The sequence below is a fragment of the Phyllostomus hastatus genome, unplaced genomic scaffold, assembly GCF_019186645.2.
Source record: "Phyllostomus hastatus isolate PE091 unplaced genomic scaffold, TTU_PhHast_1.1 phas_scaffold_216, whole genome shotgun sequence".
Classification (NCBI taxonomy): Eukaryota; Metazoa; Chordata; class Mammalia; order Chiroptera; family Phyllostomidae; genus Phyllostomus; species Phyllostomus hastatus.
The window spans coordinates 2,012,391-2,039,493 of record NW_025334018.1 but is presented as its reverse complement, the minus strand read 5'-3'; the positions used below and the strand labels follow the sequence as shown (position 1 = coordinate 2,039,493).

Here is a 27,103-nt window from a genome sequence, read left to right as displayed (position 1 = left end):
CCTGGGGGAGAAAGCTGGTGCGGGGGCGGGGGGGGGGCCCGAAATGGGTGGGGGCCGAGTTAGGGGCTTAGGAGGGCTGGAGGAGGGATGGGAACCGATGGGCCTGGGTGGGGCGGGGCGGGGGCCTCTGGCTCCGCCCTTTCCTGGCCACTGGGTCTTTAACACCGCCCAGCGCACGTGTCTGGGGAGGCCCGGCGGCGCTGCAGGAGCGCACAGACGGCGGCCCGGCTCGGGCTTGGCGGGCGCCGCGGTGATGCTGCGAGGCGGACAGCGCGGGCAGCTCCGCGGGCACCGCCGGGCTATGTCCCCGGGCCGCCTGCTGGCCTGGCTGATGCTGGCATCTGCGGGCGCCGCACCCTGCCCCGAAGTCTGCTGCCACCACGGCCCTTCGGGGCTGCGCTGCACCCGGGCTGGGGCGCTGGATAGAATCCGTCACTTGCCTGGTGCCGAGAACCTGACCGAGCTGTGAGTGTCCGGCGGGTGAGGGGGCGCGGGGGCAAGCGAGCATATCCGAGCCCCGAGGGTGCGGACTCACCGAGGTCAGGAGGGCAGGCGCGGAGGGAGGCCGTGCTCCGTTCCTTCGCTGCTGCCATCGCACTGGCAGCCACCGCGGTTACTGCCTGGATTTACCTGGCGCTCAGTGCGGCTGGGGTGTTGGCTTTGGGGAGAGCAGCGGGGACTCTCCGTGGACCAGGTCTGAGAGAAGCCAGCCGTCTCCAAGCAGCTCTCTGGAGCTCAGGAGAACCCCTCAGTTTGGGCACCCTTACTGCCCTATCCTCTTTCCACGCGAAACAACCACCTACCGTCTTCCTTGTCCTGACCAGGCAACCCCATCTCTTGCCCCTGGAATTGAGAATTGAGCCGCAAAAGTGGGAGGCGGTGAGGAGTCATAGCTTGATGGTTGCGCTTTCTTCTCCCCATTTCCACCGCCTCTTGTCCGCAGGACTCCCTGCTATGGATGTAGGAGATCAACACCCCTCCACCCCGCTTTCTGGCTTCTGGCTTCCCACACCCTTCTCCCTTTCCACCCTCGTCTTCCTACTTGGGGCAGGAAATCAGGGCCCTTGCTGAGACATTCTCCTCCCTTCGGGGTCCAAAACTGGGTGGAATCTCCAGCATTCTGCAGTACTCTGACATTCTGAAGTAATCAGTTATGAAATGCTTGAGAATTTTTCAGCAGCTGGTGAAACCTATGGGGGTATTCTGTAATAATTGGCTTAGAGATACTCAAGCATCATGTGGTGATGGCTGGAAAATACTCGAGTATTCTATGTAGCTTACTGGGGCCAGCAAGACTTCTAGAAGAGATGAGGACCTGCTAGAAAATCCTTCTCCCATGGCTTGGGGCTTAGAGGGTGGGCAAGAAACCCTGGTTTCATGCAGTGACGGACAGGCTGGAAGGTGTCTGAGGCAGGGGCCATCACTGCCTGGAAGTTATTTGAGCAGCCTGCGATAATTGGCACTGAGTTACTTGGGTATCTCATGGTAATTAACGGGAAGGTACACAATCTCTCTAAGGGCCCTGGGGAGACCATGATGAGGAGAGATGGCCTTGTCTTGGTCGGGGCCTAGGTCTCTGCATAATGGGAGGAGGCATGAAATCCAGGCTGCCACCCCCAGTCCATTCTACTCATCACCCTGGGCCTTCAAAGTAGGGCCCAGGCTCCCGAATATTTCCTATCAGAGCTCTCATTTCGCAGTTTCCTTCCGAGCCCCGAGTGGTTTCAGCCTGGGGGTGGGGGATCTTTGACAGGCTGGGAATTGGTACTAGGAGGACTGCAGAGTGGTGAGCTGAGATGTCTCTCTGGGTGGGGCAGCAGCCTGACCCCCTGCGTCCGCTTGCGTGGTCCCCTCCTCCTCTCTCACTGGCAGGACTAAAGAGGAGATAATGGACTCGAATAGACAGATTGATTGTGAACCCAAACGAATGAGGCAGCTTTGAGCATGATGCCTGACAGCTTGCGCATGCCAGGCCCCTGCTCGCTGCCGCCCCCCCCGTCCGTGCAGCTGTAAGCGTTCTGGGCAGGGACCCACTCTCCCTCAGAGTCACTGGAGGTTATTCCCTAGGCCCCAGGGGACTGTCCTGCTGTCCTGCTGTGGCCAGGGTTCTAAAGGGAAGAGGAAGAGAGGGTCACTCAGGCTGGTCCTGGTTCCCACAAATTAGGGGAAGTAAGAGAGTAGAGAGGGGAGAGTTCTGAGACAGTCAGTGAGTCAGGAGCCCCTGTGCGTGGGGTGGGGGGAGTGTGTACGTTGATGTGCACCTGCAGAGCAGCTGAGTTCTCCAGAACTCCCTGTCGTGCCAGACCCAGAAGCTGGGCAGTGCCCAGGGTGCCAGCAATTCCCCGCCTCTGCATGCCTGCTCTTCTTTCTTTCTCACCTCCCCGTCCTGCTTCCTTATCTATCTGCCTCTGTCTCCCTTTCCTTATCTGACTTTCTGCGTGCCTGTCTCCCCCTCTCTGCCAGTCTCTTCTTGTCAGTTTCTCTCCTTCAGTGTCTCTTGTTCGTTCTTTCTCTGTTTGTTTTTCTGCCACCCTCCACACTGAGCCTCCCCATCGCTCACGGTGTACGTCAGCCAGCCCACGCCTCTTCACCCCCCCAATTCTGACCCATCCTCTTACTGCTCCTCTCCTCCCTCCTGGGCCCCTCCTGAGGCAGGGAGGGGTTCAAGGTGTCACTGACTAACAGCCTCCATGCCTCTGCCTGCTCTGCTGAAGGGTAGTTGAGAAGGAGTAGGGATTGTTGCCTGAGTGTGGGAAAAGGACCAGTGGCTTGAAGGGGTAGAGAGGGCGGTGCGTGTGTGTGTACAGCAGCGTGGGTGAGCAGTGTGTTTGGCCACACACATTGGCATGACCATGAGGCATCCTCTGCGTTAGGTGGGCAGTGGCAGGTAGGAGCCTAGACCCCTTGTGGAAGCAGGGGTTTCAGTACAACCCCCGTTGCTGAGCATGTGCAGGAGAGGCCCTGCATATAAAAGCAGAACACCAAGCCAAGAATGGACTTGTGTGGGTTTATGAATGTGAGTATACACTCACACTCTCACACAGATGTGTGTGTGTGTGCACAAGGGATATATGTATATGTGTGTCCATGTGTGAGGGTGTGATCCTGCATGTGTACACATCTCTGTGGTCAGGCATACACATGTGTGACTGTGTGTGGAGATGAGTCTTTGTGCATATATGTATGCCTCTGTGTGTGTGTGCATGCCTAAGTGTGTGTGTACAGGAGAGATGGATGGGAGAGAGTGCACATGTCATGGTGTGAGGATGCATGCATACATGTTCATGTGTGACTCGTGTGAGGAGGTGTGTTCCTGTGCGTGTGTGAATGCAGTTGTGGGCACATGTCTGCACATGTGTGTGTAAACAGGCCTGTGCATATGAGTTTGCAGGCATGTATGTGTGCATGTGTGATTGTGAGAGAGGCAGGTGGTGGGTATGGGAACTTGAATGTGGGCCTGGCCCCCTGCAACACCCATCCCCTCTCCCCACAGCCACATCGAGAATGAGCAGCATCTACAGCGTCTGGAGCTCAGCCACCTGAAGGGCCTGGGGGAGCTGAGAAACCTGTGAGGAGGCTGGGACCGTGTGGGTGTGGGGCTCAGTACAGAGCCTGTGGAACCAGAGGGTCAGGATGAGCTCAAGGATTTTAGGGGCCTGGGAGGACCTGACAGGCTGAGGCTTGAGGGGCTGGAGGAGGTCAGAAAGCACAGGGTCCTGGGTAGCCGAGGAAGCTATGAGGGGTGTGGGGAGCAGTCCGGGGCTCAGCAAGGGGACTAGGGGCTGGCATGGTAGCTAAGGCCCCAGGCCGACCCCGCTGCACCCCTCCCCAGCACCATCGTGAAGAGTGGCCTCCGATTCGTGGCGCCAGATGCCTTCCACTTCACCCCTCGGCTCCGTCGCCTGTGAGTGACCCAGGTTGTGCAGAGGGGGTGGGAGGCCCCCCAGACTAGGGTGACTGATGGGCTTGGCCTTCCCCAGGGACCTGTTCTGAGCAAGGCTCTAGCCTGGGGCTTCTTTTCATCTGCTCAGTGGTGGCAGTGCTCTCAGATCCCACCCTGACAGCTAGAAGGTCCTTCTTGCTGTCTCGCTTCCACACCTCAAGCTACAGGAATATTGCCCAGGGTTGCCTACCTCAGTTTTCTCCCAGGGTTCAGATACACTTGAACTGGGAAGCAAGGGCAGAAGCAGGATCCGGGGGCCTGGCTGGGGCTCCATCTCCCCTGGGAGCTGGGGTATCAGATCTGCCACTCATCACCCTCCCCATTCCCGGGAGCCACAGCTCAGGACAGGGAGGGGAGGAGAATTAGTCAGGAGAGACTGCTGAAGGTGAGGCCCTTGGTGTGCCTGGCTGCTCCTTTCTTAGCCTTCTGAGGGCTAGGAGTTCAGCAACTTCTCCCCACCGTGGGCGGGTGGGGAGATGGAAAGGTGGGGCCTGTCATTCACATGGCTGTCAGGCTACTCTGAACTCCTGTGTGTCCAGTGGTTCCGCAACAGCGACAACAAATGAGGTGATGTCACATCACCAACTAGTGATGGGGGTTAACCCCCGGTAGGGGCTTCCATTAGCTATGTGTGCCTCACAGTACGCATGTTAGTGCATCTGCACAATTAACCTGCTGAGAGAGAGCGTCATCCCCGCTTCGTAAGGGAGGATCCTGAGATTCAGGGAGGTTAAGTTTCTGGGCTGAGGTCACACAGCTGTAAGTGGCAGGACAGACTCGCACTCAGCTCTGTGTGTGCTCAAGTGGGCAGTCTCTCCGATCCCTGTGCGGTGGTGCCTCCCTAACCCAGCGCCCCCAAACTGTAGGAGGGGCAAGGAGGGGGGTCAGGGCAGGCCCCTCGGAGGCAGCAGGTCCCCGGGGCTGGCCGGCGCAGGGCGCTGAGTGCTGGTGCGCTGAGTGCTGGTGCTCCTGAACCAGCTTCCTGTGGGACCTGGAGCTGGCCCTCCCCAGCTCACTCTTCATCTCCACCAGAGGGGTCTGGGGGGCTGGGGGCCCTTTCAGCTGACTTTGGTCCCTGAGGAGAAATGGGGAGGGGACCCGAAGAAGTACTCTGAAACTCTTGCCATCCGGCAGGGGGCAAGGGAGTGTGGAAGCTGCTGTCCTCCCCTCCTCTGTCCCTGTCCTGGGCTCTTTGGGGAGGGGAACACAGATGGAGCCCCTCCCCAAGCCGGGGCCTCAGCACTTTGCCAGCTGGGGCCACGGGTGGGGAGGAGGCAGCAGCTGTTCTCAGAGACACCTCCTCCCTGGGGCCTGGGGTGGGGGTTAAGTGGGGTGAGCCCAGGAAGGAGAGCAGCACTCAAAGCGCCTAACCTGTCCCCACACCCCCAGTGCCTCCATGCTGGGTTGGGCTGGTTCTGGCTGTCGGCTTCCTCCTCCCGCCCTCCCCTCCCTCAAGCTGGGTCGGAAGGCGGTCAGGTTGCTCATGGGGGTGGGGTCAGTCTTGCTGTCTCAACTCCCGCAGGAATCTCTCCTTCAATGCTCTGGAGTCTCTCTCCTGGAAAACTGTTCAGGGCCTCTCCTTACAGGAACTGTGAGTAAGGGGGCTTGTAGGGGGGAAAGCAGCAGTTGTGTGTGTGTGTGTGTGTGTGTGTGTGTGTGTGTGTGTGTGATTGTATCTCTGTGTGACACTATGTCACCGAGTCTATGTGGAACTGGCAGGGGTGTGGTGGCTCTGGGGACTCCCTGTTTATCTGTGAGCTGAGACTGGGGGCTCTGTGCATGCCTGTGAGGCTTGCATCCAGACAGAGGGTTGCAGGCTTACCCACTAAGGCATTACTGCCCTGGGGGGCATGTGGGGTGTGGGATGGGGTGCTGGCCTGGACAATTAATTCTGTGTGTGCTTAGCAGGCTGGGTGTAGCCAACTGCCTTTGCACATGGGGTGGGTGGGACAGCAGTGGGCTATGTGTGCTTGGTGGGCACCTGTGTCTTCTCGGTCACTCCAGGAAGCAGTGCCCTTCCCCTTGTCACCTGGCCTCTGCCCCTGGGCAGCCTGGAATAAGGGAATGCCGTGTGGCCCACAGGTAGCTGTCAGATCCCTGCATTCTATTTTTTTTTAATGTCGATTTGACATGTAATAAAGATCACTTTTCTTTTTCTTTTTAAAAAGATTTTACTTATTTATTTTTTAGAGAGGGAAGGGAGGGAGAAAGAGAGAGAGAGAAACATCAATGTGTGGTTGCTGGGGGTCATGACCTGCAACCCAGGCATGTGCCCTGACTGGGAATCGAACCTACAGCACTTTGGTTCGCAGCCCGCGCTCAATCCACTGTGCTACGCCAGCCAGGGCTATATTCTATTTTTTAAAAAATATTTTTTGAATTTATTTTTAGAGAGAGGGGAAAAGAGGGAGAGTAAGAAAGAGAAACATCGTTTAGTTGCCTCTTGCATGCCGCCTGGCCTGCAACCCAGGCATGTGCCCTGACTGGCAATCAAACCAGTGACCCTTTGATTCACAGGCCAGCACTCAATCCACTGAGCCACACCAGCCAGGGCTGCATTCTCTTTCTTTTAATGTCTTCTTACTGGTCGACAAGAGGGACTCTCCTACATCCTCACTCCTTTCCTTCTAGACATTCCACGCTGCTGTCTTAAGTACACTCCCTCTTACTGTAGCACCTACTTTATTCCCTGTGGCTCCTCAGGCCCCACACCTGCCCCTCCCCTGACTCGCTTGGTGTCCTCCGCCCCCACCAGAGTCCTGTCTGGAAACCCCCTGCGCTGCTCTTGCGCCCTGCTCTGGCTGTGGCGCTGGAAGGAGGAGGGGCTGGGCGGCGTGGGGGAACAGAAGCTCCCGTGCCTCCAGCAGGTGCCCTTTGCCCACATGTCCAACGCCAGCTGCGGTAGGTGCCAGGAGGGGCAGACTGGAGGGTTGGGAGTGTTACCGGTGGTGGGCTTGGGGGCACTGAGGATGCTGGGGGAAGGAGCACTGCTCTGGGGCAGGGTTTTGAGACCACTACCTCCTCTAACACGCCTTGGGCACCCCGGGTGGTTGTCCAGGCGTGCCTGTGCTGAAGGTCCAGATGCCCAACACCTCCGTGAATGTGGGAGACAACGTGTGGCTGCAGTGCCAGGTGGAGGGGCAGGGCCTGGAGCAGGCCGACTGGATCACCACGGAGCTGGAGGAGTCAGCCACCGTGACGGTGAGAAGCCCTTTACCGTTGCTGCACCCGCCCCCTCTCGCCAGGAGAATTTTGGGCAGAACCCGGGGAATGAAGACACAAATAAGAAGCACGTAGAGGGCAATGATGGACAGTGGTGGCTGAGACCCCACGGGGCTCAGGCTCCGGCTGTGGGGCGGCCCCGGGTACACACATGGCCTCAGGAAGGGCCCTGCCCCGTGGGGACCCCAGGCTCTGCCGGATCCACCAGGACTTAGGCTCCCTGTCTGGGAACATGGCTCTGTCCGCGAGACAGAGGGTCACAGGGCCTCCCAGACTGGAGCTGAGGGAGACTGCAGACCATCCCTCCCGTCCACCCCCTTTGTGTATTAGATAAGGACACTGAGGACCATGGAGAGGGTACAGTATCTGTGGTCCTGGACCCAGATTAGTTCTTGGGGAATTTGTGGTCTTTTTCTGAAGACTCTGGGAGCAGCGTTCTCTTGGGTGTGTGACAAGCATGTCGTGAAGGAGGCACAAGCCTGGTTGCAGCTCACTCACTAGTTAGTTGTTAGAGTGAGTTTTGGGAAAATCACTCACGCTGCCTGCACTTTGGCCTGTCATCTGTGAACTGGGGAGGTGGGCACGATGGCCTGCAGGCCTCTGGGTGCTCCCTGGCCCTCATCTCGGTTATTCGATGTGTCTTTGGGCACCTTCTCAGCCTTGCCTGTGTCCTCAGGCTGGTGACGGGTAGTCAAGAGTAGCCACAACTGGCTGAGGGGACCTTGTTGACAAAATCGAGAAGGGCCAGCAGTGGGCTGTGCCCACCCAAAAATGTAGGTAGACACACAGGGTCCCCACTGTGGGACGAGGTAGGCCAGTGGGACCTGAGGCGTGTTCAGTTTAGAGGCCCTCACTTTGGGAGGGGAGCCAACCCCAGAATTGCCGCAGGCCCCAGAAACAGTATTAAAGGAAGATCTGCTGGAGCCCTGAGCAGGGTGTTCCAGACGAGTGGAGGAGCCACTGGCCACCGGTTCTTCCTCCCGGAGGTCAAAGCCACTGAGAGTGAGCAGTGGAACGGGGGGCAAGGCAGAGGCAAGAGATGGGCCATGACCATATGTGGACAGACCTTTGATCAACTGGTTTTTTAAAAGACTTTATTTAGGCCCTGACTGGTGTGTCTCAGTGGATTGAGTGCAGGCCTGTGAACCAAAGCATCACCAGGTTGATTCCCAGTCAGGGCACATGCCTGGGTTGCAGGCCATATCCCCAGTATGGGGTGTGCTAGAGGCAACCATACATTGATGTTTCACTCCCTCTCTTTCTCCCTCCCTTCCCCATCTCTCTAAAATAAATATTATTTTACTTTATTATTTTAAATATTATTTTATTATTATTTTTAGTGAGAAGGGAGGGAGAAAGAGAGGACAAGAAACATCACCCCCAACCGGGGGCCTGGCCTGCAACCCAAGCACGTGCCCTGACTGGGAATCAAACTGGTGACCTGTTGGTTCCCACTCAGTCCACTGAGCCACACCAGCCAGGGCTGATTAACTATGCTTTGAAAAATACCAGGTTTTTGTTCTTTTCCTTGAGTGATTTACATGTTTGCTACCAGTTGTGTTTTCTAGAAACTTCCCATAGAAAAGTCACGTCCTAGTGGGGTTAAATGAGAGGAGGGAAAGATGGTCACTTTCAGGACAGCAGTACAGAGGGAACAGTTAATAGGACACCACACTCCAGGGTGATTTGGAGATGGGACAGCCCAGTTTAGGGCAGGGCTTTTCCAGCAGGTGGCTGGAACCCAGACCTTGTTCCAGGGGCTGGACAGTGCTTCCAGCATCTCTGAACTCACATATTCCAGTGGAAACCCAGGGAAACTTCACCTCCTCTGGCTTTCTCTGAAGGATTCCACGTTATGAGATTTCCAGATAAGAGATGTTTATCCACTACTTCATTTATTTTCATCATGTTATGAAAATGCCTTTCTAAAATGTCAAAAGATCATTTTGTCTATCTCTTCTTACAAAACAAGGAAACCAAGGTTGAGCAAGATTCAGAATTGTCTTAAGATCATAAACTTCCATGTGTCCTTGGTTTCTTAGGAAGAAAATCTGAAACTGATTCAACCTTTTGATGATGATTCAGAATGAAGTCACTGTCTCTCTAACTTCACTCTGTGTCTTCATCTGCTGAAGGAGGCCATGGTGCCGCTGTTGCCTGTACTGGGCGCCCGGGTATCAGGCTGCCTCCCTGTTTCTGACCTCCCCTGGGCTAAGACCATGTTAGACTGGTGGGCGAGTAGGTGGTGAGGTCCTAATCGGTTCTCCCAGGAGTCATGTGTTTTTGGAACTTGGGGTTTGTGACATCTATTTAGCTGTTCAGGTGAGTGGTTTTGGTTTGGGATATTTTGTGCCTATTTTGAGGTTATCAGTTATGTTCTACATTTTCCAAACCATTACATAAATAATCCAGGAGAGATTATTGTCTGTGAACAAGCTCTAAAGGAGGAGGCCTGTTCTCTGCTGTATTCTCTTCCACACCTCTTTCCTCACCCTCCCCACTGGCCCTCCCTCTTGTCCATCTGGAGCCAGAGGGGCTCCCCAAAGACATCAGCTCTAGCGCCCCAGCTTCTAGCCAGAAGCCAGCTGACATTCTTCTTGATGTTCCCATCTCTTCCCCGACACAGAAATCTGGGAGTCTGCCTTCCCTGGGGCTGACCCTGGCCAACGTCACCAGTGACCTCAACAGAAAGAATGTGACGTGCTGGGCGGAGAACGATGTGGGCCGTGCTGAAGTCTCCGTCCAGGTCAATGTCTCCTGTGAGTCCTGATGACGGCCCTGCCCCTCCCCCACCCCTTCTGCCGTTAGGAGAAGATGTGTGGGGGGTGGTGTGCAGTGGAGGAGAGGGGTGGGATGAGTGTCTCCACAGCTGCTCCCTCCCAGCTGTTTTCAGATTCCCATGAAAACCTGATCCTTTGGGGGAAATGCTGGGGGCTCATCAAGGCCAGAGGGATGGAGATGGATTTCTTTTTGGCGTCCTGCCCAAGTCTTGCTACCTGAGGCCATCAGCCTGGCTCTTCTCACTGTTCCGCTGTAGTTCTTCAAGCCCATCCCTCTGCAGGGCCTTAACTCTACAAACTAGTTTTAAAAGAAGCAATTGCTTGGGGAAAAATACGATACAAAATAAATTATTAAAAAAATAAAACTTACATTCCCAACTTTAGATTTAAATAAAAAAAAGCAATTGCCCTCCTTTAGTTCTTCTAGGCTCACTGCCTGATTTCTCCAGGTCTGCCGACAAATTATTTTAAGTCTTCTACGTTATGTAACTTTTCTTTTAATGTGGAATATAGCATGCATAGGTTTGTGCATAAAATCTGTACCCTTTAAACAATAATTACTCTTACCAGCACTTCAGCAGACACTCCCTTCCTCTCCTTACTCAGAACCATCCTTCTCCTCTACCCCATTCCGACCTTTGTGATAATCATTTCCTTGCTTTTAAAAGTAATTTTATACATATATGTTTCCCTATCAGTATGGTGCCATTCTGCCTGTTCTTGCAAGTCTATGAATGGAATCATACCTCACGTATTATTTTGCGTCTACTTTCTTTTGCTCAGTTATACCTGTAAGATTCATCCACGTTGATGGGAGTAGCTCTGGTTCATTCCGTTCTCTGCTCAGCAGCATTCTACCGCATGAGTGCTGGCTGGGATTCCAGTACACATTGTACGTGTATGTGTATATACAGATACAGATTTTTCCTATTACTGAGCTTGGGTCTACTTGAAAACCATGTTTTCCTTAAAAAACTTTTTAAACTTTTATTTATTTTTTTGCTCCCTCCTATCTTCTTTTTTTAGTTTAATTTATTCCTCACCCAAGGATATGTTTATTGATTTGAGAGAGGGGGAGAGAAACATCGATCCGTTGCCTCCCATTCTCACCCTGACCAGGAATCAAACCCACAACCTTTCTTCCCGGTGTACTGGAACGCTCGCCAGCCAGCCGAGCCATCTGCCAGGGCCCTCCTGTCTTCTTAAGCTTGATTACACTTATCCAAACGACTCCGTGTTTAATTTCCATGAGTGATGCACCTCTTCTCTAAGGCTATTCCTTATTTACTTTATGCCCACCACTTTTCTTTCAGCCTCCAAATTATATACACTTGCTACCTGGTTTATTGAAAATTTACTGTCAACTCCCCCTCCTCACGCCCTCCCCCAGCCCTGGACCTGTCAGGTTTGGCTGGTGCCCCCCAGCTACTCCTGACTGCTCACCCGCACTCTCTCTGGCCGGCAGTCCCGGCCAGTGTGCAGTTGCATGCGGCGGTGGAGCTGCATCACTGGTGCATCCCCTTCTCGGTGGATGGGCAGCCAGCACCCTCTCTACGCTGGCTCTTCAATGGCTCCGTGCTCAACGAGACCAGCTTCATTTTCACCGAGTTCCTGGAGCCAGCCGCCAATGAAACTGTGAGGCATGGGTGCCTGCGCCTCAACCAACCCACGCACGTCAACAATGGCAACTACACACTGCTGGCCGCCAACCCCTCAGGCCAGGCCGCTGCCTCCATCATGGCTGCCTTTATGGACAACCCTTTCGAGTTCAACCCTGAGGACCCCATCCCTGGTGCGAGGCCACCCTGAACCCTATCCCCACTCCCTGGGCTCCACCTGGGTACATATCCTGGTGTCCAGGGAGGCCTGGCCCACTTTCTGCTGTGCTCCTGACCTTAGAAGTTGGAGTGCCTAGTCCCGGACAGAAAAGAGTCTGGAGTTCTGTTGTCCAGCTCCGTGCTGGCCTCCTTGCCCCTGCCTCCCCCATGCCCCAGGAGTCCTGAATCCCTGAGCTATTTTCCACCTACTTGGGCTGGCTGGAGAGAGCCGTACAACCAGGGCATCCACAGCCCCACTGGAAAAGGGCCATGTGCATCTTCCCGCTTGAGGTCCAGCACCCCATCACCCCATCTCACCCACAGCCCTTGAAGGGATGAGTCTCAAGGGGGAAGAGGACTCACTGCTCTTCTCCCCCATCTGACTGCTTTCTCTCCTCCCTTCTGCTGCAGTCTCCTTCTCGCCGGTGGGTGAGTAACGCAGGCTGGAGGTAGGTTCTGTGTGGTCCCTGGAGCCAAGGCTGGGGCAGAGGGTACAGTTAACCTGGTCCCCAAGGGGTCAGCCAGGACCAGGGTGGGGAGTTGCTGGAGGAGACACACATGTGCCAAGGCCCACCCTGCCCTGTGTCCCCACAGACACTAACAGTACGTCTGGAGACCCAGTGGAGAAGAAGGATGAAACGCCTTTTGGGGTGAGCGTGGGAAGTGCAGGCTTGCCCACTTGGGATCAGGAGGCTGGGCTAGAGGCTCGCCTGCATGCTGCTTCTGGTCAGAGGATGGGCATCTCCACAGTCTGGCCCGTGCTCAGCCAGCCCGCCTCACAGCCACAACCGGCTGCCACAGGGGAGGGGGAAGCAGGTCTGGGAGCCCGGCTCTGGACTTCAGTGCAGGATGGAGGAACGTTTTGCTGTGGGGGAGTTCTTAGAGATCAAAAGAAGCTCCTGATCTAACCACCCTCACTCCCAGGTCTCGGTGGCCGTGGGCCTGGCTGTCTTTGCCTGCCTTTTCCTTTCCACACTGTTCCTCGTGCTCAACAAATGTGGCCGGAGGAACAAGTTTGGGATCAACCGTGAGTGGAAGGGCTGTTTTTCAGTTTGTCCTACTGGCTTGACTTCCCAGTAGCTCTTCCTGACTCTGTGTTCTGTGGGGTGGGGTGCGGTTGGTGCCGTGGACAGACACACGGAGTTTAGGAAGTATGTGTTTGGGTGTAGGAGAGCCTGCTGGCTGTGGGGCTGAGTGTGTGAGTGTGTGTAGGCTGGGGCTGTGGTAGTTTCACAGGTAGCAGATGCTAATTGGTGGCTGGATTGTAGTCAAACACTAAGTGGGTCTGGGAGGTCTGAGCTCTGTTGAGGGCAGGTGGGGGAGTTCTTTGGTGGCCCAAGGGGCCTGGGGTTGGACTGGAGCCAGACACAGAGAGGCCATAGTGCTTCCCCATCTCCCTACTGGTTGTCACGCCCACTAGCTCCTCTGTTCATCACCCTGTAAGTTACAAGGTGGGGTCGCTTGGCACCCTGCAACCTGTGGCTGTGTCTCCTCCCTAGGCCCTGCGGTGCTGGCTCCGGAGGATGGACTGGCCATGTCCCTGCATTTCATGACATTGGGTGGCAGCTCTTTGTCCCCTGCTGAGGGCAAAGGCTCTGGGCTCCAAGGCCACATTATTGAAAACCCACAATACTTCAGTGATACCTGTGAGAGAACATGCTTGGCCAAGGGTGGGGGCAAGCTTACATGCATGCACGTGTATAGCCTCCTGTGTCATTGCTCCTGCCTACCCCAGACATGAACAAGCCTTCCTCTCCACCACCACTCTTGTTCACATCATTACCACTCCTGTCTACACCACAAAAGGGGGCTTGGTGAAGAAGTGAAGGCTCAGTTTCAGGCCTCATCCACCCCCTTGGTTGGTGCCCTGGTGCAGTGCACAGCCCTGCTAGACAGTCCCGTCCTGGCCCTTACACCACCCTTCCCAAAGTGGGGGCTGCTGTCTGATCCTGTAAGCCACTCCCCAGGTGTTCGTCACATCAAACGCCGGGACATCGTACTCAAGTGGGAGCTGGGTGAGGGCGCCTTTGGAAAGGTCTTCCTTGCCGAGTGCCACAGCCTGCTGCCTGAGCAGGACAAGATGCTAGTGGCCGTGAAGGTAAGACCTTAGCCGTTGTTCCAGAACAGGGTGCTCAGGCTGGGGGGTGGGCCGCCAGCATCTAGTACGGTTCAAGACTTGCAGTAGTGTGGGCCACCTTGGATGTGGAGAGGTGAGGACTCTCCCCCTCTCAGTCCTGTGTCCGCCCCACCATCAGGCTCTGAAGGAGGTGTCTGAGAGCGCGCGGCAGGACTTCCAGCGCGAGGCTGAGCTGCTCACCATGCTGCAGCACCAGAACATTGTACGCTTCTTTGGAGTCTGCACCGAGGGCCGCCCACTGCTTATGGTCTTTGAGTACATGCGGCACGGCGACCTCAACCGCTTCCTCCGGTATGAGCACCTGGCTCTGGTGCTGGCCTTGGCCCCTGGCTTTGCGCCCTGATGCCCCTTCCCCACAGGCACATTCTGGCTTGTCTGTTGAACTGAGGGGCACACCAAGAAGGAGCAGGAAGGCATGACTCTTGTCCTCAGGGAGCTCTGAGGCAGACGTGTGAACGGGGGACAGTCCGTGCAAAGGACAGCGTGGCAGCAGTCAGGCAGATCGCACTAGTGGAGTCATTGTGTGTGGAGCACCGTGGCCACACTTGGAAGAGGGGGCAGTTGAGACAACTGCTGCGGCGGCGGCAGCACTTGGCAGGCACCGTCTGCGTCCCAGTCACATGCTTTACAGTCTGTCCTTACTGCGGCTGCGTGTCCTTGCACACACACCCCTGCACAACAGTATAAATACATATTCAGTTTTCATAGTCCCGAGCATGTATGGCAATTTATACTCGAAGAAATTTACCAAATATTAATTTCTTTGGCTTTAGGTAAAACAACTGCTTTGTTTACTAATTTGTGCTGATAATTTCGATAACTTCAATAAATGTGACCATTTCACAGATGAGGCTTAGAGATGTTCGGTGGCTTGTCCAACAGCACATAGGCAGGAAGTGGCCCGGGGGGCTATGGCCCTAGGCAGAGCCCTGTGTTTAGCCTCGACTGTGACGGCCACGTGTTCTGACGGGGTGAGCCCTGTGAGGTCAGGGCAGTGGGAGGCAAGGGGACCCCGGGGTTTGGAGTTGGCTTTGCCTTACTAGCTGAGCCTTTTTTGCTAAATAGCTATCTCCTCTGACTTCAGTTTCCCCACCCAGGGGACTGTGGTTCTGGATGCGAAAGCTGTGTGTAACTGTTAGCTGATGGTCTCACTTTGGTCCCCAGACAATCCCTTGGGAGTGATGGGTCATTTGTGTAGTCAGGCTGCAGAAGTCAGTGGGGAGAGACCCTGAAGTCTGACTTCCCTCATGTGTGGAGAGGAGCCCGTGGAGGGTGTTGAGCATGAGGGAGGCGATGCCAGACCTGAGGCTGAGTGTGAGGAGCACGAGAGGAGCCCTTGCCCTTGCTCACGAGACACAGTGGGGCTCAATGCCAGGGGTGCAGGCCACCATCTGGGGCCCAGGCCATGGGAGAAGTAGCTTGAAAAGGTGGATAGAGCACCGAGGGAACCAAAGGAGGGGAGCATGAAAGCGCCTAGATGAGTCTGGAAGACTTCCCTGAGGAGAGGCCATCTGTCCCTTCTCACCTCTGGGCCTTTGTGCTCACAGTTCCCTCTGCCTGGCACACTGGGCCTCCCTCCAGCCATTTGGTCACCCAGTCCCTGACCGTTCGAATGGCTTATTCACCTCTGTTGTTCAGGGCTGGAGTCTCAGTTGAGACATCTCTTCCTCCAGGAAGGCTTCCCTGACTTCTTCCATCCCTACCCTGAGTACTGATTAGGTGTCCCTCACATTGCATTCTACTCCCCATTGTAGCTCTGGAGCATGGCACACTGGAGATATTTTAACAAATACCTGGAATAAATAGATGCAGAAATAAATGAATAAGGAGAAAGCTGGCCGGTAGGGGAGGGCAGAATGGAGAAAGTCGTCAGCTCAGGCAAAGGTTCAGAAGAAAGAATATTGGGGAATGGAATGAATCATCGGGGACTATGCTGGAGGGGTGCCTGTGGGGAGGAGCTGGGCAGCCTGGAAACCTTTGGAAGGGAGGAAGACCCTGTAGGAATGGCTGGATATTGATGGCAGAGGCGAGAGAAGCAGGAATGCAGGAGGGCTCCCAGGTTTCAGGCTCAGAGCTGGGTGGGAAGATTCCCTCACTGAGGCTGGAGGGAAGGTGCTAAGCATTATTGGCAAGGTCTAGGTCAGAGGTTTCCATGGGTGAGAGATGTGGGGGCCAGTGGGCAGGTGGATGTTGGGGTTGGAGTTCAAGGCAGCTGCCTGAAAGGAAGACATGACTGGGAAGTGTGGGCACTGGTGGAGGCCCTGGGGCTGGGCACATCTGGCACCCTGCTTTGCCCTACGGACAGCTGCCTGCCCTGTTCTTTATTTCGTCCATTCCCAGCCCCCTAAGTGCCACCCCCTCCACCCCAGCTCCCCAGACTCTGCTTCCTCAGGCTCCTGGGGATTCTCTCCTCCCGACCCACCTCTTCTCCCTTGCTGTTTTGCAGGTCCCACGGGCCTGATGCCAAACTGCTGGCTGGCGGGGAAGATGTCGCTCCAGGCCCTCTGGGACTGGGGCAGCTGCTGGCTGTGGCTAGCCAGGTCGCTGCGGGAATGGTGTACCTGGCGGGACTGCACTTCGTGCATCGGGACCTGGCCACGCGCAACTGTCTGGTGGGTCAGGGACTGGTAGTTAAGATCGGCGATTTCGGCATGAGCAGGGATATCTACAGCACCGACTATTACCGCGTAAGGGTCTTTGGTCCCAGCCACGCCCCAACAGTAGACACAGGGATGCTGAGTCCCCACCCACAGCCTGCCCCTACCAGGCATGCTCTCCTCTTTCTTGGGCAAGTTGGGGTCTGAGACTCTTAGGCTTAAAGCCCCTTCTTAGCTCCTGGCTCTGCAGTGGAGGAGGGTCCGTCTCTGCTACCTGGGACAAAACGGCATCATCGGTTTTCACCTCTTAGCCCTGGGGGAGACAGAGTCACTTCCTTGTATTTTTAATGACGGGACTGGGCTGGTCTAGCCGGGAGAGGCTGCACAGGGGCGACCTCTGCAGGTGACGCTCCCCACCCCCACCCCCTGCAGGTGGGAGGCCGCACCATGCTGCCCATCCGCTGGATGCCGCCGGAGAGCATCCTGTACCGCAAGTTCACCACCGAGAGCGACGTGTGGAGCTTCGGCGTGCTGCTCTGGGAGATCTTCACCTACGGCAAGCAGCCTTGGTACCAGCTCTCCAACACTGAGGTCAGCCCCTCCTCCTGGGCCGCCCCCGTCGGCCGCTCCTTTCCCTGCCCCTTTGGCTGTCTGTTAGAACTCTGTGCCCTTCTGCTCCGCATCCCACTGCCAGCCGGCACCCGTCCTTCTGCCGACACTGTGCGCCCCCCACCCCTCTCTATTCTTTCTTGCATTCTCCCCTCTCCACTTACTGGCTCTCGGGGAATCTCAGAGAGCTTTAGAGATGGCACCCGGACTTTCATCCCTAGCTGCATTTTATAGACTTAACAGGCATTATGAGGGCGGAAGGGAGAGGTGTGGGAAGAGGAGCACAAAACAAGAGGGCCTGACACTGCAGCAGGAAGGCTGGAGGTTAGACTGTAGGAAGGACAGTCCTGTCCCTGCCCCCTCGTGCTGGACATAGCCAGAGCAGGCCCCAGGTGTTCTGTCTTCCAGAGCAGCCTCCCCACCCCCTCCTTGGCTCGCAGCTGTCAGTTTCCATTTCTTCTCCTAATGCAGTCTCTTCCCTGGAGGCTGGTGGGGTGGGGGAGAGGGTTATAGATTTTAATTTTCTCAAGCACTGAGAGAAGGAATGGAATTAGTGCCGCCTATAACCCAAGCCCTCTAATGGGGAGGGAGGGAAGAACGGGGGGAGAGGCTCCAGGCCCTGTAGCCAGCTCCCTGACACCACTGCTCCTTCTTTAGACCCCTTAATAGCTCTAGCAGTCTTTCCTGGAGTCTAACTTTGATCTTTCCTGCTGCAGTTTCTTTTTGGAGAAGCTAGGTTCCCACAGAGTGATACCTACAGAAGAGAAAAGGAAGTGGGGTTGCCTTCTACCGTCAAATGCAAGCCAGCCCTTTTTCAAGGCCTTTACCGGCCATCCTGCTCTCTTTTCTTTTTGCCCTCTGGAGCTGAGGCTTGGAGGACCCTCCCCTTCCTCCACTCAGCCTTCAGTGGCCAGGCTGATGGATTTGGCAAGGCCTTGGTCCCTCCCCTTCCTTAACCCACCTGGCAAGTCTTCTGAAGACAAGATTCTAGCCCTTTGGGAAGCAATCCCACCCCCAGCCCAACCTTCCCAGAGTCTGTCTAGCCTTAATCTTTCCCACTGCTCCACATCAGAGTAGAAAGGAATCTTGGGATTCATTGCATCCTTTTAGATTATTAGTAGCCAAGAGGCCCAGACATGTCGTGGGACCTGCCTTAGGAGCCTGGGTGAAGCAGGGGCACTACTGGGGCTGGCCTCCCTCTCCTGCCTGTAGCCCAGTGTGCTCTCTTCTCTCTTGTCTCTTCTCTCTCCTTCTGGTGGCCCCAGGCGATCGAGTGCATCACTCAGGGACGTGAGCTGGAGCGGCCACGTGCCTGCCCGCCGGAGGTCTATGCCATCATGCGGGGCTGCTGGCAGCGGGAGCCCCAGCAGCGCCGCAGCATCAAGGACGTGCACGCCCAGCTGCAGGCCCTGGCCCAGGCGCCTCCCGTGTACCTGGATGTCCTGGGATAGGGGCTGGCTAGAGGCTGGGGCTGAGTAGCCGGAATGCTGGAGCCTGCCCTCAGCAGCCCCAGGGTGATCCCAAAGCATCTGACTCTCCCTCAGCATGCGGGAGGGGCAGGTGGAGTGTGGGAGGGGAGGATGTGCCCTTTTCTCTAGGTAGGGTTCTGTCACAGCAATTATATTTATTGTCCCTTGGCTGCATCTCATGCCAGTTCTTGGAATGACGTCGTTCTGGGAGTGGGGTGTTGGCACTCAGGTAGGGGATGATTCTCTGGGACCCCCCCCCGGTTTCCCTCGGCACCTACCCCTACTCCATGCCACTGTCACCTCTACCTTATGGCTGTGGTTTGCTCCCAGTCCTGAGCTTACTTTGTCTGCCTGGTGGTGAGGCAGCCTTAGGCAAAGCTTCTCAGGCCATCAGACACCTAACTGGCCATTTCCACACTTGCCGTTCAGGAGGCTGGTGCTACAGTGTGTGTGTGTGGGGGGGGGTATGAGCTGTGCCATGACAGGATGAACATATTGGCAGGCAGAGTGACCACACAGTAGGACCAATGGTGGGGGCAGTGCAGAGAGAGCCAGAGAGTGAGCACTTGAGTGAGCACAAGCTTGCGTGTGTGTGTGTGTGTGTGTGTGTGTGTGTACATGTACATGTGGCCAGGACGGGGAAGGAAGGAGCAGCTTAAAGGGTTGGTGAGGAAGCAACCCCTTGTTGTTTCCCCTCCATGACCCTTCTTGGCTCTAAGTGCCTTAAGATCAGCACCTGGAGGCCAGGGACTGGACAAAGCCATCTCCCCGCCCCATTCTGCCCGAGGGAGGCGGTGGGGTCTCCTTTCCACTCTTCCCCTTGGAACACCACTGGCCTTACTGAGCGCCCCAAGGCTTCTGTCAGCACCGAGGCTGGTGAGGCCCTCCATCCCCAGGACCGGGGCCCTGCCTCCATCTTCCTCACCCCTGAGCCAGAGAGGAGCAGCTCCCCACCCCCACCCCACCTCAGCCCCATCACTTTCAATCACCTGCCGAGCTCCTGCAATAACCCATGTTCCCCACAGCTCCTCAGGGCTAATGGCATGGCTGCCTTTTGTCCCTGGGTGCCCAGCTCTCCGCACATGGTGATTCAATCTGGGTCTTATCACCCCTAGGCCTAGCCCAGTGGTGTCTGCCTCTTGTCGAGGCTGGTTAGTGCTAATGGAGGTCTGACCAGGGCTGCAGACTGATTGGGGGTCTGATGGCTGAGGGCAACTTCATAGTCTCTCCTTTCCTGCCCTGGGGGGGGTGGGGTGGTGCTGTACCACCCCGGTGAGGGAGGACTTACAGCAGGTGGAGTCACTGGGGGGGAGAGGGTGGGAACCTCTTGAGAAAGACAGGGTGGGGAATCAGAGCTGACAGGTGAGCCCAAGGGACAGGTGCAAAGAGAGAGCTGGTACAGACAGAGGTGGGGACAGGACCTACAGACGTGGAGGCACACAGAGGGAGACAGCACACGGAGAAGAGAGAAACACAATCGGATGGACAGAGGAGGGTCAGAGGAACGCATGAGTGGGACAAGCAGCTGAATCACAGTGTCTGGAGAGGAGCAGGGACACCTAGGGCACTTTCTGTCCACTTGCACTCCCATCCTCCCCACCTCCTCAGCCCCTTGAGCCTCTCTCTTCAGGGCTGGGGGGTGGGGCGTGGAACACTCCCAACCTTGGAGTTGCTGTGCTCAGAGGCCCAGGGGCTCTGGGTTCCAGCCAACTTTGGGCAGGATTGTAGCAAAGGGGGTGGAGGGCAGGTAGCAGAAGGGATCTGCCAGGGTACTGTAGCATTTCCAAGGTCAAGGGCTTCAGGGCATGAGAAACTTTTAAAACCATAGCTGGAGGTCTGGCTGGAAAAGCTGAGCAGGTGAGGTTAGGGGTTCTGAGAAAAAGATTAAGACAGGGAAGGGAAAATTCCAAGAAAGCATAGGAGAGGGAACTGGATAGCTTTCATCTATCTGGGAAGGGGAGCAGAAGCCAGTCACTCTGCTCTCTTCAGACAATCTGGGCTCAGAGCCTTGTCCTGGGTAGTGCGAGGGGGCTAGCTCCCACACTGCCAGCTTCGCTGACCCACGTGTGTAGCACATCCCCAGGCACACTGGCCTAGCCCACACAGCCAGGTGCATGCGTGCAAGCATGCACACACAGCCACCCCATCACTCACAGCTGGTGGATTTCGTTGGCACCCCTTCCACCCCGCTGTGGCACATGGCCCCTCCTTGTTAATTGCCTCCTGGCTGTGCCAAGTCCATTCGCTGCATGGCCACCCCACACACACCAGGGACTGAGAACCAGCAGAGATGGACGCCTGCAGGGGGATCGGTGGAATGGGACCCTGAGGACTCCATGGGAAGCTGGGACAGGCACAGTGACCTGAGGCTGTGGGGAGCAGACATCTGGTTCCTCCAGACCTGTTGTGGGCCCTTCCCTTCAGCTCTCCCTCTCAGAAATGGCTGTCTTGGATGAAAGGTAGAAGCTCAGAAAGGGTGGTGGGCACTTCGAGGATTCCCAGCATCAAGGAAAGAACCCAGGACGCTAAGGAAGCTCCTCTCTAAGGAAGTTCCTGCCAGCTCCTCCAGATCGGCTCTGGAGAGAAGGAATCAGCTCAGCGGTGCTGAAGCCACTCGTCGGGGCCCCAGCCTGGAGATGGGCCCTCTGAAGAACCAGGGATCTAAGCCACCCTGACCCGCTCAGCCTTCCCAAGCAGCCTTGGCCTCCTTCCTGTACTGCTCCCGCAGGGGCTGGATTCCCGACAGGAGAGCAGAGCGTCTGTTCCGGGTTCCGGGAACAGTGTGGGCAAAACGTAGGGCAGCCTGGGTGGAGAATGTCCTGTGTGCCCCGGACCCCCGAAGTGAAGAGCTCCTAGAGAGAATTCCAGACTCCGAAGGCCATAGGTTCTCTAACTACCAGCTGGAGTGAGCCTGTCTTGCCAAATTCCTAAAGCGAAGTGGCCTTGGACAGGCTGCCGGTGAGGGAGGAAGTGACAGCCCCGGCGGGAGTCAGGACCCAGGAACTCCAGGCTGAACACCGGCAGTCCAGCCCCACCCCCACCCCCCTGGAATGAGGTGACTCCTTTACTCCGAGCACCAGGCCCCTTCCAGACCGTCTCCCTGTGCCCCCACCTCCACTACAGCTGACAGCCTCCCCTGCTCAAATGGAAAGTTTGAGGAGCGGTGGCTCTGGGGCGCTGGGAGGAGAGAGGTCTGGAGCCGGGAGAGATGGAGAAAAGACAGGGCCTCGGCTGCAGGAAGAGGCTTCGGAGGAGTAGACGGGCACGGAGACAAAGAGGGCTCAGGGCAGCGCAGAAGAACAGACTGCACACGGAGGGCACGGAGGAAGGGAAGAGAGCGCAGATGCAGAAGGGCAGAGCCCCGGGACACGGCGTTTTACTCTGAGCCTGGCCTCTAATCACAGGCTCTTCAGCTCACCTTCTGCTAAACCGGGTCCCTTCCTCTTCCACAGCTAGGATCCCTGAGTGGAAGCTTCTAGACTGTGGAGTCAGAATGCCTGGTTCTGCATTTATCAGCTGTGTGATGTCAAACAAGTTACTCAACCTTTCTGTGCCTTAGTGTCCTCTACAAAATGGGGATGGTGGCAGCACAGCTTCACAGGGTCGCTATCAGGTTTATGTGTAGAGCGCTGCCAACAGGGTAGTAAGTGCTGTGTAAATGTCTGCTGTATTGTCACTCTTCTCTGGCTCCTCCTCCTCCTCCATGCTCCTCTTCTTCTCTTTCCTGTCCCCAGTGCAGGCCCTAGCCCTGGTCCTCGGGGATGGGGCAGGACAGGTGGGCAGGGGTATGTTTCGGGGGTATAGGGCTCACAAAAGAAGCTGGTGTCTGCTGATCCCAACCACCCCCTCCAGCTGCAGCCGCTCCAGAGAGGACTGGCCTGGCTGTGGAGTATGGGAAGTAAGGAGGGCTCCCTCCCTCCCTCCCTCCCTCCCTCCCTCCCTCCTTCCTTCCTTCCTTCCTTCCTCTGAAATGTTGCAGGCTGCAGGTCTCTGGGCTTTCCCAACAGACCCTGGTGGAGGAAGAGTCCCCAGATACTGCAGGCAGGGCTGGGCCAGAGTGCCCCCACTGACCGCTCCTATCAATTCTAGTCTCCTGACTCCCTGATTTTTCCCAGTGGGTACTTGCCTCCCAGCTCACCACCTCTGAGTAGCCCTCAGGGATTAGACATGAACCGTGGCACCCCCATAGAGTGCTTCCGAGGTCGCAATCCTCAGAGACTCTGAGGCCGGTCTCCAGTGCATCCATCCAGGAGTGGGAAACATGCTTCTCTCCCTAATCCCCGTGGCCTCTGATTCCTGAATATCAGGAAGTCCTTCTTGCTATCTGCCCTCCTACATTCTACCTGGATCTGAAGGGGTTAGTCAGCTCCAGGCCCCACCCCCTGTTGCAGGTCCCAGCTGCCTGGGGCCTGTGGTCAGAGCTAATGTAGGCGAGAGTTAGAGGACTAGAAGGGATAGAGTTATTAGCGTCTTTATCTTTGAGGAATATCGATTGTGGGGTCTCCAGGCTCACTTGGTCTTATAATGGGGCTCACGGGGGTGATGGGAGGGGCTCAGGAGAACCTCATGGGGCTCCCAGCCCCAATAGTGGGTGGGAGCAGGGCTGCCTGGGTCTTCTCGAAGAAAGACACATGGTGACACAATCTGGGAGGCATGGACGGGCTCTGGGAAGGCAGAGGGAGCTGACGGGGGAGTTAGGGCTTGTTATCCTGGACCAGACAGCTGAGGTAGACGTGGGCTTTTCACTGCACTTTGCTTTAATGTGTGCTCACTTACATGCATATGCACGAGAGAGAGACAGAGAATGCAACTGAGCTAGAGAGATTCAAGATGGCAGCACTAGGAGGAGAAGGCAGGGGTCCCTCCTCCTGAGGTTCATTCATATGCAAGTGACCCCCACCTCCCCTTGTGGAGGCACAGCCCCCTCCACTAACACTGGATGCTCTGTGACACCTTACCTGCACCTCTCCAAGCAGCTGTCTCAGCACGTGGTGGTGGGTGGTACCTCCCAGCAGAGTATGTTGCCCCTTCTCATCCCCAGGGTGACTTTGGTCCCAGCGTGTCTGGTTTTGTGTTTATGTGTGACAGTCCCTGTGTGAAGGTTTGTGCAAACTTGGCTCTTTGCACACATTTGTGCAAATTTCTGTTCCTAACCTGAACTCAGAGGGGATGTAGGTAGGGAAGGGAGCTCAGGGATCTGGCCCCTTTCCCAGCTGGAGGCTTTTCAGCTCCTGGCTGGCCATTTTCAGGCATGGGGATGGATCTTAGGCTACAGAAAGACTCCAAGGGGTGAGCACCTCAAAAAGGGAAATGTGGGGGTGGGGGGTGCCAGGGACAGAAGGACATGGTCTCCCCTCTCTCCCTCTCTTCCTTCCTGCCTCTAGATTCCTTCCTTTCTTCCTCTCTTCTCCTTTCCTTCAGAAGTTGAGAGGAGGGGGCAGGAGTGGCTTCTTGAGCAGGAGGTCAGGCCTGGTTCCTCTGGCCCTGGAGGAGCTGGCTTTTCCTCTGCTGGGCTGGGAGAAGAGGTAATTAATGACAGGGAGGCCGAGAGGGGAGAGTGTTCAGGGCTAATGTTGGTATTAATGAGGAGCTGGTCCCTAGCGAGGGATAGGATTCAGCTAGGGCAGTGTGTGTGTGTGTGTGTGTGTGTGTTGGCGAGTGGGGGGTTATGAGGGACCAGGAGCTCCTGACTTACTCGGTCAGCCTCCTCCTTCCCCAAGGTGCTCCTCCACCCCGCCACTGGCCCCTTGCCTTTGTTTTTGTGTAAGTCTCTCTCCTGCTATCTGCCTTTAGACCTCCCGCTGAGGGAGGGCCAGGATCCCTCCCCAAGTCCGAGTCCAAGTCCACCCTGGATGTGGGAATGGGGCAGCCCCCTCAACCCTTCCTTAGCCCTTACTGTGGGTGAGGTAAGGGGGCGCATTAGGTGATTCCTGAGGCTGTCAGCTCGGCTAATTGCCTCTCAACCTTCCCCTCATCACCAGGGCGCACCCCCACGAACTCCATTAGCCCTCCCCCCACCCCTGATGGGCCCTAAATCAGCCCCAGTTATTCACAGGAGGGGGGTCTGGGCTGAGCTGTGATTACAGCTAGAGTGGTGGGGCTGAGGGATGGGAGCTTGAGTGCCAGGAAGACTGGTTGGTGGGCAGGCCACAGGCAGGGCTGGGGTGGGGGAGGGGAGTAGGTGGGGGCCTGTGGACAGATCCAGGCCAGGGACCACCCAGGGGCAGGGTCCTGGGCACTTGACATAGGGAGGGGAGGCCAGGTAGGCAACTGGGGGTCATAGCTTGTATTTAGCCCCAACCCCCCAACACACAGTTGAGACCTAGGAGGGTTAGGGAGCGGGCCTTCCTGACCCTTGTCATCACTGCCAAGCACGCACGCCAAGCTTGGTTGGAGAGGCAGGGACAACAGCAGGAATGCTCTATCCTTCCAGGATTTCCTGAGGGGACCTCACTCTTCCTTTCAGCCCTTACCCAGGGCAGCCAGTCTCCTTTCTCCGTCCATGTTCTGGTGAGTGCACCTGGTGAGACAGTGGGTGAGACGGGGAATGGTAGGTGAGCACTGACATCCTACCTGCTGAGGTGAGTTGTGTGTTCAGGAGAGAGACCAGCCTCAAGCTCAGCTTTCAGCCACAACTTGCAAGTGGGATCAGGGCCTTTCCAGCCCTTTCCAGTTCTGTCAAGGCAGCTGCTTCTAGGACTTGTGAGCAACCTCTCCCATCCTGGAGGGAAGAGACATACACACTTCACCGCCCCCCACTCCCCTCTATGAGCACTCTGCTGTGTTCCGAGCCATGTGCTCCTCAGTGCCTTTGCTGGTCCAAGCCATCACGGCTCACCTGGATCTGCACAGTAGTCACTGGTCTCCCTGCTGCCACCATGCTCCTTACAACCCGTTCTTAACACAACCGTAATTCTTGTAAAACCTGAGTTGCGTCATATGCCTCCACTGTTCCAAATCCTCTGGTGGTTCCCCACCTCAGGCAGAACAAACTCTACAGCCTTACCACAGGCGATAAGGCCCTGCAGGGTCTGACCACCATTACACCTCTGTCCTCGACACCTCCCACTGTGCTCTCCTCACTAACCAGGTTCCAGTCAACCAGCTAGTCTTTGAACGTGGCACATGTTCTGGCCTCAGGGCCTTTGTACTTGCTCTTCTCCTGCCTAGAATGCTCTTTCCCTCCAAATCTGTGTGACTCCTTACTTTGCCCCTTTAGGTCTTCACCTGGAGGTTCCCTTGTTAGCAAGGCCTTCCCTGACCACCTTTCCGAAACTGTACCCGCCCCCAGTGCTCCCTGTCCCCTTCCTCTGTTTTGTTTTTTTCTATTTTTTATCATCCATCCACTGTGTCATGATCTAACCGATTTAGTTCATTTATCATCTCTCCACCAGCACCACTACTAAAATGTAAGCTTCATTTTTTTTTTTTTTTAGTTACCATATTCAGGAAGAGATTTGTGTCTCTTTTGTTCATAGCCATAGCCCCAATGCCTGTGCATAGTGGTGCTCAACAAGTCTTTATTCAATGAATGAACAACTGACTCCCTCCCCAACTAGCATGTGAGCCCTTTGAGGAAGGAGACCCTTATTTCTCCCCTAAATAAGTTATTAAATATAAAGGTCTTAAAAGATGCCTGGTAGGGTTCATTCAATAAAAGTTAGTAGTTGCCACCAATATTGTCAACTCACTTCCTCTGATCCTGGGCGCCAGGTAAACACAAAAGAGTACTTGTTGAACAAAATGATGAATGAGGGCCGTGGGTCCTCTTGTACTTCCCTGGAGGCAACAGGCGAACTTCAGTCCTGCAAGCTGTAGGGCTGGGCCCAGGAGCGTGTCGGGTCCAGATTGCAGAGGAGCACTGCACAAGGTAGCAGCCATTCACTATAACATTTGTGGAGCACTCACTTTGTGCCAGGCCCTGGGATCACACAGATGATTTTGACCTGGCCCCAGTCCTTGAAGAACTCGGAGTATACGGAGAGAGGCAAGTTAAACTTTCCCATGTAGGAGTTGGATGGGGAGGGAAGGACAGAGGCTGGAAAGACCCCCAGAAAAAGGGCAGTTGAGCTGAATGTGGAAGGATGAGAACAAGTGAGTCAGATAAAGGCGGGAGGCGGGGGGTACTCATGTTCCTCTTCTTTGGTCCTCAATCTCCCCCTTTGCTCCTTAAAGGTGACGGATCACAGGACTTTCAAGGCCCCTCTGGCCATAGACTGCTGCTACTCTGTGGTCTTTGGCCTCCGGACCCTGGAGCTGTGCTGTGGTTTCTGCTGCCCTCTGCTGGAGACTGTTGGTGGCACTTAAGTCAAGAAAAGCTACGTCCAACTTTTCCTTTTCCTTTCCTTCCTCTCTAAAATGAGCAACACTATCCGATCCGCTCCTCACAACACCTTCCACCTCTCCAGCACCAAATTAAACAACACTTGCTTGTCTCTCAGATAAAAATATATTCTCGGTACATATTATTGACAAGGAACTTGAAACCAGAAAACATAAAGAATTTATAACCATTATAACCCAGCAATC

At 55.8% G+C, this 27,103-nt stretch overlaps 1 protein-coding gene across 1 annotated transcript; it reads left to right on the top strand.

Moving 5' to 3' along the window:
- The first annotated feature begins 233 nt into the window (after positions 1-233).
- On the top strand, positions 234-18,742 carry NTRK1 (neurotrophic receptor tyrosine kinase 1). Its single transcript, XM_045817168.1, has 17 exons — positions 234-465; positions 3,494-3,568; positions 3,833-3,904; positions 5,466-5,534; positions 6,699-6,844; positions 7,002-7,144; positions 9,792-9,924; positions 11,411-11,737; positions 12,174-12,191; positions 12,357-12,412; positions 12,687-12,789; positions 13,262-13,408; positions 13,730-13,860; positions 14,018-14,190; positions 16,346-16,586; positions 16,929-17,087; positions 18,371-18,742. Exons 1-17 carry the CDS (start codon positions 254-256, stop codon positions 18,554-18,556), a joined length of 2,391 nt encoding a protein of 796 aa, XP_045673124.1. The 5' UTR covers positions 234-253; the 3' UTR covers positions 18,557-18,742.
- The last annotated feature ends 8,361 nt before the right edge of the window (positions 18,743-27,103 follow it).